General features: G+C 27.6%; 1 protein-coding gene across 1 annotated transcript; it reads right to left on the reverse strand.

Moving 5' to 3' along the window:
• Nucleotides 1-13326: 13326 nt before the first annotated feature.
• Nucleotides 13327-14490, reverse strand: LOC124846911 (FCS-Like Zinc finger 2-like). The gene is made up of 2 exons (XM_047324279.2): nt 14049-14490; nt 13327-13924 (listed from the first exon to the last, which is right to left on the reverse strand). The coding sequence occupies exons 1-2, from the start codon at nt 14348-14350 to the stop codon at nt 13738-13740; spliced, it is 489 nt and encodes a 162-aa protein (XP_047180235.1). The 5' UTR covers nt 14351-14490; the 3' UTR covers nt 13327-13737.
• Nucleotides 14491-16236: the final 1746 nt, after the last annotated feature.

Below are 16236 nucleotides of genomic sequence, written 5' to 3' on the forward strand. Positions count from 1 at the left end.
ATTGAACAATTTTTAATCTTAAGAAAATATATATAAATGAAACATTGTAGTAAGATAATTAAAGACAATTCAACTACATAAAAACAACAATATCTAAAAATCACAAAAATCACACATGAATCTTATTCATCAAGGACATTCATCAAATGAAACATCAATTCATGTCTTTTAGAAGACTCAAATTAAATATGTTTTTGATAAAAAAAACTAACATCTGATCCAATCTAATACATGAATTTATAAACAAATCCACAAATCATAAAATCATTGTAAGTTTATCACAATTTAAATTACACATCTACACATGTCATGGTGTGGGAGAACTCTTCCCTCACCTTTCCATCACCTGATATTTTAGTCTATATGACTTAGACCACTAGTGAAGCTATGAGATCTTTATTACAACATAGATATCAATACTTAATTGACAACTCAAACAATACATATCGTTTCAAATGTATGACCTTAAATTGATACGAATTTCATCAATCTCAATAAGTATTGTAGTACAATATAACTCTTTAAATAAGATCATAAATCAATTGGGGCTGTTAACTCAAAGTATGCATGCATATCAATTTCATAAATTATCAAAAGGAAAGATAACAAAATTACTTATATAAATCATATTCAACATTCAATTCAAAGAAGTTTTATAACTCACATGCATAGTTTAGTCATTAGATCAACATATCAATATCAATAAAAGTATCTAATTCAAAACTTGTTAAACAATAATTTATTAGACAGAATTAACAACATTCAAGTTTAATAATTCAAATAGATTGTCAACTAATCACAATCCCTACTTAGGAACCAAAATCTAATGACCAAGTGACCTTCACATACAGGTCATTTATCTTAAGGTTCTATCAAAACATAATAGTTCTCTGATGGCCTATCTGTGAATAGAATCACATTAGTAAATACATTGGTTCAATTGTAGTATCAAGTGTCATATCTACAAGGATTTGATCAATCTTTGTAAAAAAAACTCCAGTTCAATTTGGATTTGTGACTAAGCAGATTGGTTGTAAAATAATGAATGATCCATAATTCAAAATTAAGATTTATGAACTCAATAAGATAAAACATGTTAAGATTTAAATTATTATTGATCATTAAATTAACAAGTTTCATTCACTATTCTTGAAAGTAAATCAAAGTAATCCTAAACTAATGTCTGCATCTTATAACCTAAAAGTCTTCTAACTTAGGGTGAAATGTCAACATCCTGGCAAAGAGGCTTTCGAATTAAGATTAAGATTCTTTAACTAATTAAATCATATAGATGCATGTGTGTCACCTAACAACATTATATGATTCAAATGATGCTATAAGATAAAATAATTTTCACCTAATTCGAATTATATTTATAAGAGATGAGTAATCAGATCATCACATGTATAAAGCAAATTGAATTACTAACATATGAAAGAATATTAGTATAAAACAACAAAACAATATCAATACATAAGTTCAAAGTGTTACAACCCTAACTCGTAGGAATATAGTTAGAGGTAGGTTTTCTCTTCCGTAATTTTATAATTTCTTGATATATCGTTATAATTTTTAACATGACTATTATATAATTCATAAATGTGATTTTGAGACAATTTTGTCTCAAATTTTTTTGAGCAAATTTGTTTGAGATATCTGAATGTGATTTTTGAAATAGAATTTTCAAAACAAAATTTTCAAAATATAAGAAATGGATTCTAAAACAATATTTTCATAACCACCTTTCACAACATGTTAAATGTATTTCGGAACGCTTTCAGAACATGTTAAATGTATTTCGGAACAAGCGTCCTGGAGCTAAATTTTTTAAACAAACTTTCTAAAATATGTATCTTTAGGAACAAATTTTTTAAAATGAACTTTTCAAAAAACTTTTTTTTTTGCACATGATTTTATTTTATTTTTTAACTATAGTAGTCTTTATCTTTCTTCTTCCTCTGTAGCGGCAACAGATGTTAAAAGTCCCACATCGACTAAAGATAAGACCAATTTATAATATATAAGTGAGGTGCAAACCTCACCTTATAAGTCGGTTTTGTGGGGTTGAGTTAGGCTTAAACCCACTTTCTAACAACAGAAATGATCATAACCATGCCAGTAACGGTTTGGTGTGATAACCGATTGTATATTAGTTTATTTCTATTAGTAAAATGATGGAGCTAAGTGAGAGGAGATTTTATGTGGATTAGTTTTCAATCTTTAGAACCTGACTCACGTGGGTGGAATCTGTGGTGAGCCGAGTTAGCTCACCAACCCACCTAATTTAATTTAATTATTTATTATTTTGTGTTTCAATATTATTAGTTAGCATTTTTTATTATATCTTAGATGAGATAAAAAAAATGTTTCAAGAGAGAAAAATATTATAGATTTATCTATTCAAGACTCTAATATTATAGATGACAAGTGATACAAAAATTATCAATATTAAAAACTTATTTATTCGTCTTTTTGCTCGTTTTTGGATTACGCTTGAATTGTATGATATTTGTTTTTTTTTTTTAATTGTTTTGGAGTTTAACATCATTTTAGAGTGAAATTTATTTAAATTTGAATTAAAAAAATTAAAAAAAATTATTTAAAAAACTTATAATTAAGTGAGTCAGTGAGTTAGTGAGTCAACCCGTTTAACCTACTAACCCGTAGTGGGTCGGGTCAGGTTCGAATTTTTTCAGCTTGCTAATAAGTGAGTCGGGTTGGGTTAACTCACCAAGTGACCAACTCGTGGTAAGTCGAATCGAATCGAGCTGAATTATTCATTTTGACAGCTCTAATTTTTAGGTTCGGTCTGTCTCAGACTAATTTAGTCCGCTTAAAAATATTAAAACAAAAATATGTATTTTTAAATTTAAGTAAGATATAATAATTTATTACCACATTATAATACACGTGTATATATATTTTAAAAATTTACTTTTAAATACTTTTATTTTTTTAAATTTATTAATTTTTAAAGTAAATCAGCATGTATGTCTGTAGATTGATCTTGTCTAAACTCATTCAGGACTAGAGGGATAGGAGAAAAAATCATCCTAATTGATATGCATTATAATATTTTAACAATTTAATTATTTTTTGTGATATTTCATTGGCTTCTTTTCTTTAGCTCTCCCGTTGTAATATTTTTTATTATATTAATACATTTAATTTTCATGTAAGACAAAATTCTATATTCTATATCTAATAAATTCGTTAATTTTTGTAACAGTGTATAGTTTGTTCAGGTCAACAAAAACTGACACATTTTATTTTGAATATAACAAGAAAAAAAATTATAGTTTTAATACAAAACTTTTAATTATGTTAATTTTATTTAAACTTTGTAAATTATTAAGGTAATTAAATATATATTTAATTTTTAAATAATGATCTTTTTTGTTTATTAAAAGAAGATTAATATTAATATAAAATTAATTTTAACAAAACTTTTTTTTGTTACTTTATAATCTTGATTGTTTTATTAATAGGAATCATTGTCTCTTTGCTTCATGTAACATTTCATTTAAATTGTATAAGCACTATTAAAAAAAATCACATATTCAATAAATTAGAACAGTTAATTAAAAAATATATATATAAAAGAATCTTTATCGTTTTCTAAAACATAACAATAAGTCAAGTTTTATATACATAATTTTAAACAAAAATTATATACTTATTTACAACATGTTTCTTATATTACAACAACACAGAAAACTAACTAAACTATAACACATTATACATATTTACCTTCATCGCCTAGGATATGTTTTACTGAAATCTCATTTCCATTTGTTTACACCCATCAAGTGATCATTTCAAAACATACAACAAACACAAACAAATAACAATACAAGAAGGGTAAGCTAATTTATAAAAGAATTAAATCATTTTAGTTATAAAACCTTATATAACATAATTTATTTTCAAACCTAAACATACAGATAATTATAGACTTGACCAATTCGAGTATATCTATTGATGTCAGACTATAGCAACTTGTACACATATAGTGGTGGAACAACTAATCATTCCCAAGTTACTACAGAAGATTAGTCCATTAACGACCTATGGACAAAGAACACCAAACATAGACTAGGACCTCCTATTATTCATCACTACATGATCCCCTTATTTATCTAAGATGAAATTATTATTGGAGCGTCAGAATAACTTCCAAAGTTGAGTCCCTACATCAATATATTACTCTACTAGAAATAAATCTCAAGAATTTCACCTTAAAAACTCTTTTCAAACCATACTTTAATACATATATAACCTCATGCATAAATCATCATAATATTCAATATATATTACCAAGCAAACCTTAAAGTATTAACATATCTACAGCTCATAAGAAATCAAAGAAAAGAAAAAAATGAAAACCCAAACTGTTAACAGGGCGCCCAACACTAAACCTAGTAGACAAGTGACCCTCAACGCCCAAAATACATCGTTCAACGTCCAAAAGTAAGAGAGTTCACTAACTTCGTGACGTTAAGCATCCAAAGTGGCGCTTAGCGTCCTGGAGACTAGGGACTCTCGAGTTTGACATCGTTGAGCATCACCACCAAAGTGTAGAATAAAGAGCAGGCTTAGTTTATAATTTTCAAGAAAAAGGGTGTATTAGCTAATAAAACAGAAATGAATGTATGAGAAGTGCAAATAGAAACTTTAGGGAGTATAAATGATAAGGCTGTCAAATAAAGTTAATAATGGATCATAAAAGCCTTATGGGCTGCGGCCCACCATAGTAGGCCGAATTATCAATAAGATGACACACACCTAAAGTCAGCAGTAAAGTTTTGCCACTCGAATCTTTATTTAAAAAAAGAAGAATTATATTTATTTTATGCAACAAATTTGTGTCAATTTTTTTTTTTTGCCTTATCTCTCTTTATAAGATCAAGCAGTAACTAGACCTTGCACCGATAGGGTATGTTTGGTTAATATGATTAATTTTATTTACAACAATTAAAATATAAGATGCAGAATAAAGTATTATAGATAATTAAAATTTCGTAATTAAAAACAAGATAACTGTTAAATATAATTTATTCCTCGCAACGTAAGAAAGAGATAAAACAATATTTACATAAATATTTTAGTGTGTTACCTTATTTAAATTGTACTTCAAAAATATTTTTTATCTAAATTTATATTTTAAAATTATTTCATTATTATATATCCGCAAGTATAAAAGTATTTTTTTTCACAGATAACATGACAATTTATAGGAAGAGCTAAGTCAACATTTTTACTATCACTATTTTCTTCAACATTGTACCCTCTTTAGTTCTATATTTATCACCAAACCTAATATCATTGAATGACACACCTAAAGGTTTTTCATTTGTTTATTTTCATCTTCAAGTTATTTATAACATAAAACAAATCTTACGTTTTTTTTATGCAAATGTTTTCTTTTTTTCTATAAAACTTTAAATAATTATAAAATTTTGATAACTAAACAAGCAAAAAACGAGAAATAAAAACTACAAATAACATTTTAAATTTGATTAATATTCTAAATAAACTTCAATTAACTTACATTAAGAAGAACTATAAGTCAACTCGAACATCAAATGCATTTATCACTGCAGTTCCATTCCAAAATATCTTTCACCATTTTTTATGAAAAATAACATCCTTCATTTGTTTTCATTTTTCATAGAAAAAAAAGCCTTTAGCATAATGAAATTCAAAAGGTTGATATTTTTTTTCCTTTCTACAACATCCTTGATTAATCTTTTCGTACATAACTATAACACTTCTTTTATCTCAAGATCAATATTTCATAAATTAGGTTCGTACGAATTACAAACAAACTAGCTACGAAAATATTAATATTGTCATATCATAATACACAAATAAATAATTAAACTTTGCAAATAAAAGGTTTAGAAATTTAAGTTTTTCTATAATATTATCAAAATTACATCTAACATTTTTTTCTTGTAAAATCCAACTTTTCACATTAAAAAAGTCAAAATTTTTAAAATGGAATAATTTTGTTCTTTTGAAAATTGCAATTATATTTAAATTTTTTTCTCCTATATTTTTTATTTTGATTTAATTTAATTTTACTATTTTTAAAATAGAACAATTTTATCTCGTGCAAATTACGACTAAATTTAATTTTTATGTAAATATTATACTAATTTTTTATTAAAGTTGAACATTTTTATTAAATATTTTTTGGATTTATTTTTAAATCAAATCTAATTATATTATTAAAATATAATTATTAAATTTTTGTTTAATTTTTACTACATATCAAAAATAGGAATAGAGTTGGTTTTAAAATAAAATAAAATATTCTTCTAATTTTAAATTAACTCTAACCTTATTTTTTTAACATAATAAAGAATTACATAAATCTAATAATTATGTTCTAATAATATAGGAAATTTTAATAAATAAAAAATCAATATAAATAATTATAGAAAATTAAATCTGATTTAAATTTGAAGAGATAGTATTGTTTCGTTATAACATGAAATAGTCACAATTTAGAGAGAAATAAAAAAATTTCATATCAATAAAACTTGAGACTGAATTAAATCAAAATAATATATATTAAAACTGAATTAAATATATAACAATGACACGTAATAATATTAATGATATGACATATAATTGTCACGTGATAAAATGTTAAATTGACATATAAACAATTTAATAAGAAAATTAAAAAAAAATAACACGTGACATAGCCTATATATTATTAAACGACTAAATTGGCCAATATTTTAATTTAATTAAAAATAAATAATATTAGAATTGCATTAAACAAATTTAACAGAAATAAAAACTAAATTAATATTTAAATTAAAAATAGTTTTACTAACATAGTGTCAATATTTCAATAAATACATTTGGTAGAATACGTATATTATTTTTGGATACATTTTCCAATAAAAAAATTCAGTGAATTTATAATTTTCTACAACATAAAACTGTGGGTCAGAATGGTCAAATAAATAAAGTATACGAGAATTGTAATGTCCTTGTATCTACAAGATGGTAGTTGGAAAGTCCCATTCCTATAATATTATATATATATATATATATATATATATATATATATATATATATATATATATATATATATATATATATATATATATATATATATATATATGATCAGGAGTTGAAAAGTCCGCAAAAGAAATATACATAACATTATATACATCATCAAACGTTTAATAATAAAAAGTTTGGATAATCAGCACGAACTTGGTCCATTTTCGTCATTACTTGCTAGAGGATATGCTCCCATGTTACCTAAGATCATTGTAGTTATGTAACCAATTTAGGATAAGCTAATTATCTAAATTAAACATAAATTAAATCTATCAACATCCTATTCATATTTGAATAATCGTTAATTATTTTATATATATATATATATATATATATATATATATATATATATATATATATATATATATACAATTTTCAAGTTACTTTTGAATAAGATATCTATAGACAATATTATGTATTTTTTTCATGTACAATTCTAAATATAAGTTGTAAATTATCAGTACAATGGACTAATAACTATAATTGGTATTTAAGTTTCCAAAATAACTTCATTTCATGAGAGCTAAACCAAACCTAAAATTTTTACATTTTTTCATCTGCACACCATCTAAGGTTTTTAGCGTCTTTTGAATTTGCAGACAAACGCTTAAGTTTGGCCACTAGTGGAAGATATCAAACTACTTTCAAAGCAGAACCATTTTTTTTATGTGACCACTATCTTCACTGTTATTTTTTTACTTGTATCGTGATAACCCATATTTTGGACACTTTTTCAAAACTTCAAACTCTTTCTTATATAATATACAATCATTCAGACATGCATGTATCATTTTATACTCCATACCCATCAGACAAAGAATTTTTTGCATCACAATTACAAGTAGATAGGGTATTTCCATCTCGCGACATTTCTTTTAATAGGGACAACAATTATATGAAACTTTTATATGAGTTCATCCATTGACTGCCTTCAAATTCATGAGTCTTAACAACAATGACAACCCTGTGAACTTAATTGAACCGACATACAAAGGAGTCTTCACATCAGTGAACATTATTTAATACATATGCACTTGGGCAAAAGCTTTCGCATCAGTGGACATTATTTAATACAGATGCACTTGAAAAAAAGCTTCTGCATCAGCATAAAGCGGATCATGTCCTCTAATTTGTATTATTTCAGTCGATCTTCCATGGAGGAATCAAATACATTTTCAGTTGGGGTGATAGTTGGAAAATCTATTAATTTGTCGTGCCATATCTATGTTGTATAACTTCGTAGGAAACCATCATAGATAAGATGTTCCATAGTTTCAGTTGTGCTCAACTTCCTTTCATTCAAACAGTTGACACAAGAACATCTAAACTTGACTTCATCATCACTTTTACCATTGTTATGTTGTACAAATTGTATAAATTCTTCTACCTCTCTCTCATACTTAACACTGACGCATGGTGAATTAATCAAATCTCGTTCAATACATATATTTATTGAAATTGTTTAGAAAATATCAATAATCTTGAATGATCACTTTGGTATTCAAGGTTTGCCTTATCCTATTCCAGAAAATTCATTTTTTTTAGTTTATTGAACATATAAATTTTAAACATCATATCTAAAATTTCACGAAATTTTGTTAACATTTCGCATTGGTTTTCAGATTACACGAAATGAAAGTGATTATAAATCATAATCAAATATACACTCGAAGATCAATACAAAACATAACTCCAAATTTTCATGAAATTTAAGACATGTATATTAAAGTTTATATATATTATTAAAATTTATATATATTAATAAAATTTATATGCATTAATTAGTCACCTAGTTCATAATCTTAAAGTTTATTTCATGAGCAAACCAACCAATTTAATACAAACAACTCAAAATTTTATTCCCTAATTTGTATATCTTGATTCAAAACAATTTGTATGGCTAAACATTCCCTGAAATTAAAATGGCTAAATATGTATATATAATATTAAAACATATTATATATATATATATATATATTAATTCTTACACTAATTTTTGTGTGGTTTCCATTTCTTATAATTTTTTTGACATTATCTTCAACTTTCTTATATCAAAGACAATTTCATTTTAACCAATATATATTATCATCGAGTTTCTAGAGTTTTTAGTATTATAAAATTTTATATTAAACTTTATATTTTATTAATGACAAAATTTATCTTCTTTTATATGGCTAAACAATATACATTAAAATGGCTAAACCCTTTCTTTCCTTGCATCAATTTACATAAGAAAATAGCGGTGTCAATCCTAAGACCAATGACCAAGTAAAAGTTCTACTAATGATTCACTATATCCCCTTATAGCTATTCATTACCCAACACATACGAAAATGGAGGAGGCGATGAAGAACTTACCCACGCGAAGACGAAAATGGTGGAAAACGGTGGAGGAAGCATGACGACGCTAAGAGAAAGAGATGAACCACGAATGATCGGTGGAAGCGCAACGAAAGACGATGAATAAGGGAGGCCACGATGAAGCTTCATTTCACAGAGGAGGAAGGAGTTCGCAACAGAGAAAAAAGTAGTTATTGTTTTTCGTTTTATGAAATTTTAACCCTGGAAAAGGATATTACCTCGGTTAAATAAAAAACGGAGGCAATAAGATACTTATGGCCTTGATTATTAAGATAATTGATGCCTAAAACCTTCAGAAAAAATTGAAATTAAAATATTAAATGAAAAATTTGAAAATTTCTTCACACTATAGGCCTCGATTTGCGGTTAAACTTAGACATAAAAGGTTTATGACATCGCTTATGCGAGAAACCAAAGCCATAGGTACTGACAAAAGGAATTTGGAACGTTCAGTTTCAGAAAGTCAACTATTTTGTAGTGAAAGTGTCAGGTTATAGAGAATGCAAAGCGTTTTTTTCAAAGTTTTTGGCCTCGATTGTCCATACAACTAAGGTAGTATATCACATATAACATCGGTTCTATAGGCAACCGATGTCGTAAGACCTGTTCAGAAGAATGTTAGTAAACTTATAGAGGTTGCAGAGGGATTCTACAAGGTATTTGGCTTCGGTTGCTCAGAGAATCGAGGCAGTACGCCCTTCTCGAAAAAGTTGTCAGTTGAAAAGTTTGTTTTACAAATAGGACAGATGAATTTTGTAGGGTTTTAGGCCTCAGTTGCCCATATAACTGAGGCAATATACATTTTATGCTTCGGTTCCCTTTTAATCGAGGCGTATAACTGATGTGAACCACATTTACCAAAGGTGATGTGAATCCAACCAATGAGGACGTGACCAAGAACAAGGGAAATGATTCACTTGAAGGACTTGGAGGACCTATGACAAGGGTCAGAACAAGGAAAGCAAAGAAAGCTTTTCAAAAAGTGTTGTCCATATTAATTGAATACAAGCTCAAATTTCAAGGAGAAAAGACCAAGATGGTGAATTGTATTATAGCCCAAATGGAGGAGAACTAAAGCACTATTTTGGTGTTTTTTTATTTTATAAGTTAGTTTGTTTTTTAAAATAGCCCAATCTTTGTAAAATTTGCTGACCAAATTATGTATTTGAGTCACAGGTGATGCTCCCTCCACCACCTCATCTTCTCCCTATACCTCCCCAATTTTTTTAAATTCTAAATTTACCCTTTTTTCTTTTTACTTTTACCAATTTTACCTTTTATTTTTTAAAACCCTAATATCAATCTCTCTCACTTTCACTTTCCCTTTCACAATCTCAGCAGCAAGCCCCCAACCCCCACTGTCACTTTCTCTCTTTCTCTTAATTTCCACTTTCGTTAACAAAAAGTTTTACAAAACATCTTCGTCCGCACCCATAAGATCTTCGTTCAGGAGCACCAGTCTCGCCACGCCGTTATCCGCGTCCACCTTGAACATCTTTCCCATGTTGCTCTGAACCACCAGGGGATAACCCTTGTCATTGTAGACCAAACCGTTTAGGCCGCAAGAGCTGAACTTCTCTTCGATGATCACTTGGTGTTTGGTGAATCTCGCGAAATTTGAAAGGAAATGGAAAATGTTGTGTTAACGAAAGTGGAAATTAAGAGAAAGAGAAAAAGTGACAGTGGAGGTGGGGGCTTGCGGCTGAGATTGAGAGGGAAAGTGAAAGTGAGAAGGGATTGGGATTAGGGTTTTAAGAAATAAAAAGTAAAATTGGTAAAAGTAAAAAGGGTAAATTTTGAATTTAAAAAAATTGGGGAGGTGTAGGGAGAAGATGGAGTGGTGGAAGGAGCATCACTCTTGGGTTAGTCAATTAGCGGACTTTAATTTGACTTTATTTTCAAGTTGCAATAAGGGTCTAATTTAGAAACTTAAACATCAACCCTTATTATAAGCTTAATTATTTTCATCAAATGCATAAGTCAAATTTTTATGCAAAGAAATTAGGGTTTTATCTCTTCTATCTTAGTGAAAGTGACTCTCCTAAGTTATTGAGTGATTCAAGAGCCTTAGGTTGTATCTAAGGGCTTTCCATCGTTTTTGTGTTTTTTTCAAAGTGATCATTTGCTTCTATTTATCTAATAGTCATAACTTACGTTCTACGCATCTAAATTGAGTGTTTCTTTATCTTAATTTATAATTCAAAATATGATTTTTCACATCATTTTGAAAAAACATCCTAATCGAAGTTATGTAGTTCAAGATATTGATGTTTTGAAAATTTTGTTTCCTATTCTTTTACTAAATTTTGATTTTTTTTTTAGTTTTTGAGGGTGTTTAACCTTTTACAAATAGACAATCATGAAGAAATTTTCATGGGACAAACAAAATATTATTTTTTGAGGTGTAAAAATAAGTTTTCAAACCTATTAAGAATGTTTTAATTGAATGTTTAAGTATTTTGTGACCTTTAACTTCTAGCATAATAGTTTTAAAATGCTTTAGTAATTTATTATACCATATGACAAGTAACGATGTTTAAGTATCATTACAAAACATCAAATATTTAAAAATATTTAAAATTATAGAAATAAATATTGTATTTAAAAAAAATATACATCATCAGACCTATGTAATATATATTATTTTATCTTAAAAAAAGCAACAACAGATATTACATATAAATGATTACTTGATTACGGTTGTGTCAAAATATTCGGTTTGAAAATTTTTATAGATATTTTTGGATAATCTTCTTATAAATTTGCAAGAGAATTTTTTTTAATAAAGTTTTATATTAAAAAATAACAAGAATGATTGAAATCTCAAATTACTTAAAGAACACAATTTTTTGGGTCTTTTGAATGCATAATTTTGTTATAGTAAAAAAACAATATAGGGGTAAATTATTAAATTTATTGTCATTTAGTCTACTCAATAATCTTTTCTTTTGTATTAGATTATAGTGATAAACAATTATTTCTATTAAACTGGCATGATTTTCGTTCATTGATCCTTCTATTCAACTGAATAAGTGAAAGCTAAAAGGTATTAATTATAAATTAGAATTATGGAAATATTAACAAATATAAAATTAACCAAGATCAACTATTTTAGAAAACGATTGCTTTTTTCTTATTTTACAAAAAAATTCATAATGTGCTCCATTTTTATTCAAGCTATGATAAAAAAAATCCTCTCTCAAAACACTTCGGTTCCAAGAAAGAAAAATATATTTGTTACATATTTTATTATTGATACGTCTTAAAATAAGATATTTATTTCAGCTATATAAGAATAAATCTGTAAGCTTAGTTAACATTTAACCAGTAACGTATAAATAATGCAGATATTCAATCATAATAATAAAAAAAATGTCATTACCACCACAAATCACTATCAAAGTAAAATTATTGACTTCAAAACATACAACTATAAATATTTTAGGGATATGTGTATTAAAATTTATTGAAATGTGTAAGAAAATGCAAAAAAAAAATATGTTTTTTATTCAGTTAAAGTGAACCAAAAAAATAACCTTTTTAAACAAAAATCAACCATTTAATGTTTTTATTGAGTTAAATTTTGAAATTTCTCTTTTCCTTGATTGTAAATATATTCAACGAAAATACCCTCTTGAATTCAAACGAACAGAGCATTAGAGAAGAATTTACTGTTTCTTAGGAGGAGTTTTATCAAAATTAATTCATGCATATAAGTTATATGAAAAGAATTCTATAAGTTATTGTCATAATAAGTTAAGTTATAATGATGATATCGCACAGAATATTTGAGTGAACTATGGGAAATAAAGTAAAACCCGGTGGCCATCTTTAACACAAATCATCAGAAAAAGGACAGAAGACAGGACAAAGGCGAAAGGAGAGAAAGTTTCCATTGTATTGAGTTTCATCTTTTTCAAAAACTGAAACTATTTGCCACAAGCCCTATAACTCAACAAGGTAGGGTGATATACAAAAGGAAACAAAAACCAAAACCCTTGATTCCAAAGAAAAAAGAAATAGAAAAAGCAAACCCGAAAATTTGAGCCATTTTGATTGAGAGGATCTGGAACTGTAAGCACCCACACTTCAACACGTATAACACATTTACAGCTACATTCACAAAACTCCCCCGTACCTTCCATTCCTCTCTCTTCACCCCTGTTTCTGGAAAGAAAAGTATCTTTCTTTTGGGTCACAGTTTTTTTCTTAAAAGTCTTTTCTTTCCTTTTCCGGGAATACTGCTTCAGTTCCGTTCGTTCGAGGAATCCTATGTACCTCTTCAACTAACTAAGCCGCCGCAACTGCCCCCGTACGGAACGAGTACCCTTGCGTCTTGTTTGGCGACGTCGATTTTCTTTGTTCTTTATTCCTCAAAGCTTTCATCGATGAAGAAAGGTTCATGTTCTTCTCTTTCGCTTCGTCTATATCTATTTGTTCTTGCCTGCACTCCTGGCTACAAAACGGGGTGTCCCCTCTGCAACAAACAATCATAATCCCGATCAGATCTAATTCGCAATCAAAAGGGTCTTTCGGTAACCCAAAAAGATTCAAAAAAAATAAATTGTAATAAAGGGTGTTGCTGTGGGTGGCTGACTGACCTATACATGAAGATGTCTCTGTTGTCCCCGAGTGTCTTTTTACAGAGGAAACAGGCGGCGAGGAAGTGAGAGTGGTGATCCTCGAATCTGGTGTCGTGGAATGTCTTAGATCTCGGTGAGAAAACGGGAAGGGTGTTCCTTAATCGGGTTCTGGTGTAGGAGGTGGCGTAACCCATGGTCATAGACCTAGATACAAAATTGTTGGCTCGATGGCAAGCATCCATGTCGGTTAAGGAAGCCAGGCCGTGGTCTTGTTCCAAGTAAGAAGGTCTTGATGGAGTGGTAGACCTTGAGGAGCACATGAATTTAATTTAAGGTTTGGTTTGGGAAGTGATGTTCAGAGGAGGAGTGGGGAGTGTAGAAGAGAATGGAAGGAGATGGTTTTATAAACAGGGTTGATGGAGGAATGGAAGACCAAACAGAGAGAAATAGAGAGAGAAATAGAGAGAAACAAACAGCGGCAGGTTTGGTTCAAGGAATCCTTGAGTGTGAATCTATTGGCTGAAACTACCTGCATCAAGACCGTTCAAATTTGTGACTTTTTTTAGGAAATGTATGATTGGGGTGATAGACAGTTGCCACCAAAGTTTGTGTAAATTACAATGTCACTTACTTTCACTTCAAATTGCCAGGGCATCAAATACTTTTACTGCATTTAATTTTCATCACTTTCTGTTTTTAGTGTAATTTTAATTGTAAGTGATAAAATTTATAAATATATTTATTTGGTGCTAGCCATGATGAGTTCATTATAAATTTTTATTTATTATATATTTATTAACGTTATATTTAATCTGTCTTATTATAGTTAAATGTTAATAATGATGTTTAAGTATTCAATTTCTATAACTTTTTAGTTTTGATAATACATTTAAACGCGTTTTAAAATTGAAGAAAAGAAAAGCTAATTTAACTTCGTTTTGGATTGAAGTCTGTATTTCAAAATAAAAGATTGGAAACCACCCCCATGGAGTTAACTTCTTTAAAATTACACAATTCAATTAAAATATGAAAATTAATTAATTAAAAATACTTTCACTAAAACATTTTTAATAAATAATGATTATGGTTAAAAATAACTGTTCTAAATTACACTAAAAAGTGACATTTTGTAGTTCAAGGAGGAAAAGGGGGCTGTTTTTGGCAGAAAGAAAAGATCTTTCCCTCTCGGAAATGGTAGGTCCTATTTTGAACCAAAGTAGGCATATATGTGAGTAAGTTGGTCTCACTCGCGCTCTTCCTGGCATGTGGCGCGTGCTTCTAAAATTGATGTAAGAGGGTAAGAAAAGTGCGGGCCCAACCTCGCGCTTGAAAGTAACATACACAGTGTCCTGTTCTTAATGTACTTTTCCATAAATCAATTAATTTTAAATCATGGTTTATTTATTCTTTTGTTATTTAATTATTTTATTAAATTTCTTTTTTTATGACAATAATTAATTTAATTTATTTTTTAATTATCAGAACTACATAATTTAGTTTTCAATCAAATTTTTACGTCATTGTTTTAAACTTTTTGAAGAAAACAAATAAAAATTAAAAACAGATGAATTTAATCTATTTAACAATTCAATAAATAAAAACTAAACGGATTACAAAAAATTATTAAATCAAATTAAATTAAATTTAAAACCATCAAACTCACTTATAAATTTATGATACTATTGTTCTTAATATTTTACATGTTTATTACGTTTTTATACTGTTTATAGTTACCCGTAAATACAAAAACACATGCGTGATGTGTGTTTTGTTTTTATGATGTTAAAAAATAGTTTTTAAGTTTTATTGTAAATAAATATTTTTATTATTTTATTATAAATAATTTTTATTTATTTTGTAGAAAGTTTTATAATTGAAAAATGGTTAAATTAAAAAATTATTTGAGCGATAAAATAATTATTTTAATTTTAATAGATATTTATTTGAAGGACAAAATTAATAAAACAAATGACAATAAAATAAATCACATATATATATATATATATATATATATATATATATATATATGTAGGTATAGACTTATAAGTATATATCTAACTAAAATAATATAGCATTGAGATATTTTAAATTTGAATTTTTATTATTATTTATTTGTGAAAACACATTTATTGTGCGTCGGGCACTGATGAGGGCGGGAAGTGATCATCGGTGCAAGAGGCACGAAGTGCAAGGACACTGACAAGGA

The sequence above is a fragment of the Vigna umbellata genome, chromosome 1, assembly GCF_029865625.1.
Source record: "Vigna umbellata cultivar VRB3 chromosome 1, Vumbellata_1.0, whole genome shotgun sequence".
Lineage (NCBI taxonomy): Eukaryota > Viridiplantae > Streptophyta > Magnoliopsida > Fabales > Fabaceae > Vigna > Vigna umbellata.

Coding starts and splice junctions, on each gene's coding strand:
- LOC124846911 (XM_047324279.2), bottom strand. CDS start 14,350: ATGTGCTCCTCAAGGTCTACCACTCCATCAAGACCTTCTTACTTGGAA. Junction 13,925..14,048: donor AGAGACATCTTCATGTATAG/GTCAGTCAGCCA, acceptor TGTTTGTTGCAG/AGGGGACACCCCGTTTTGTA.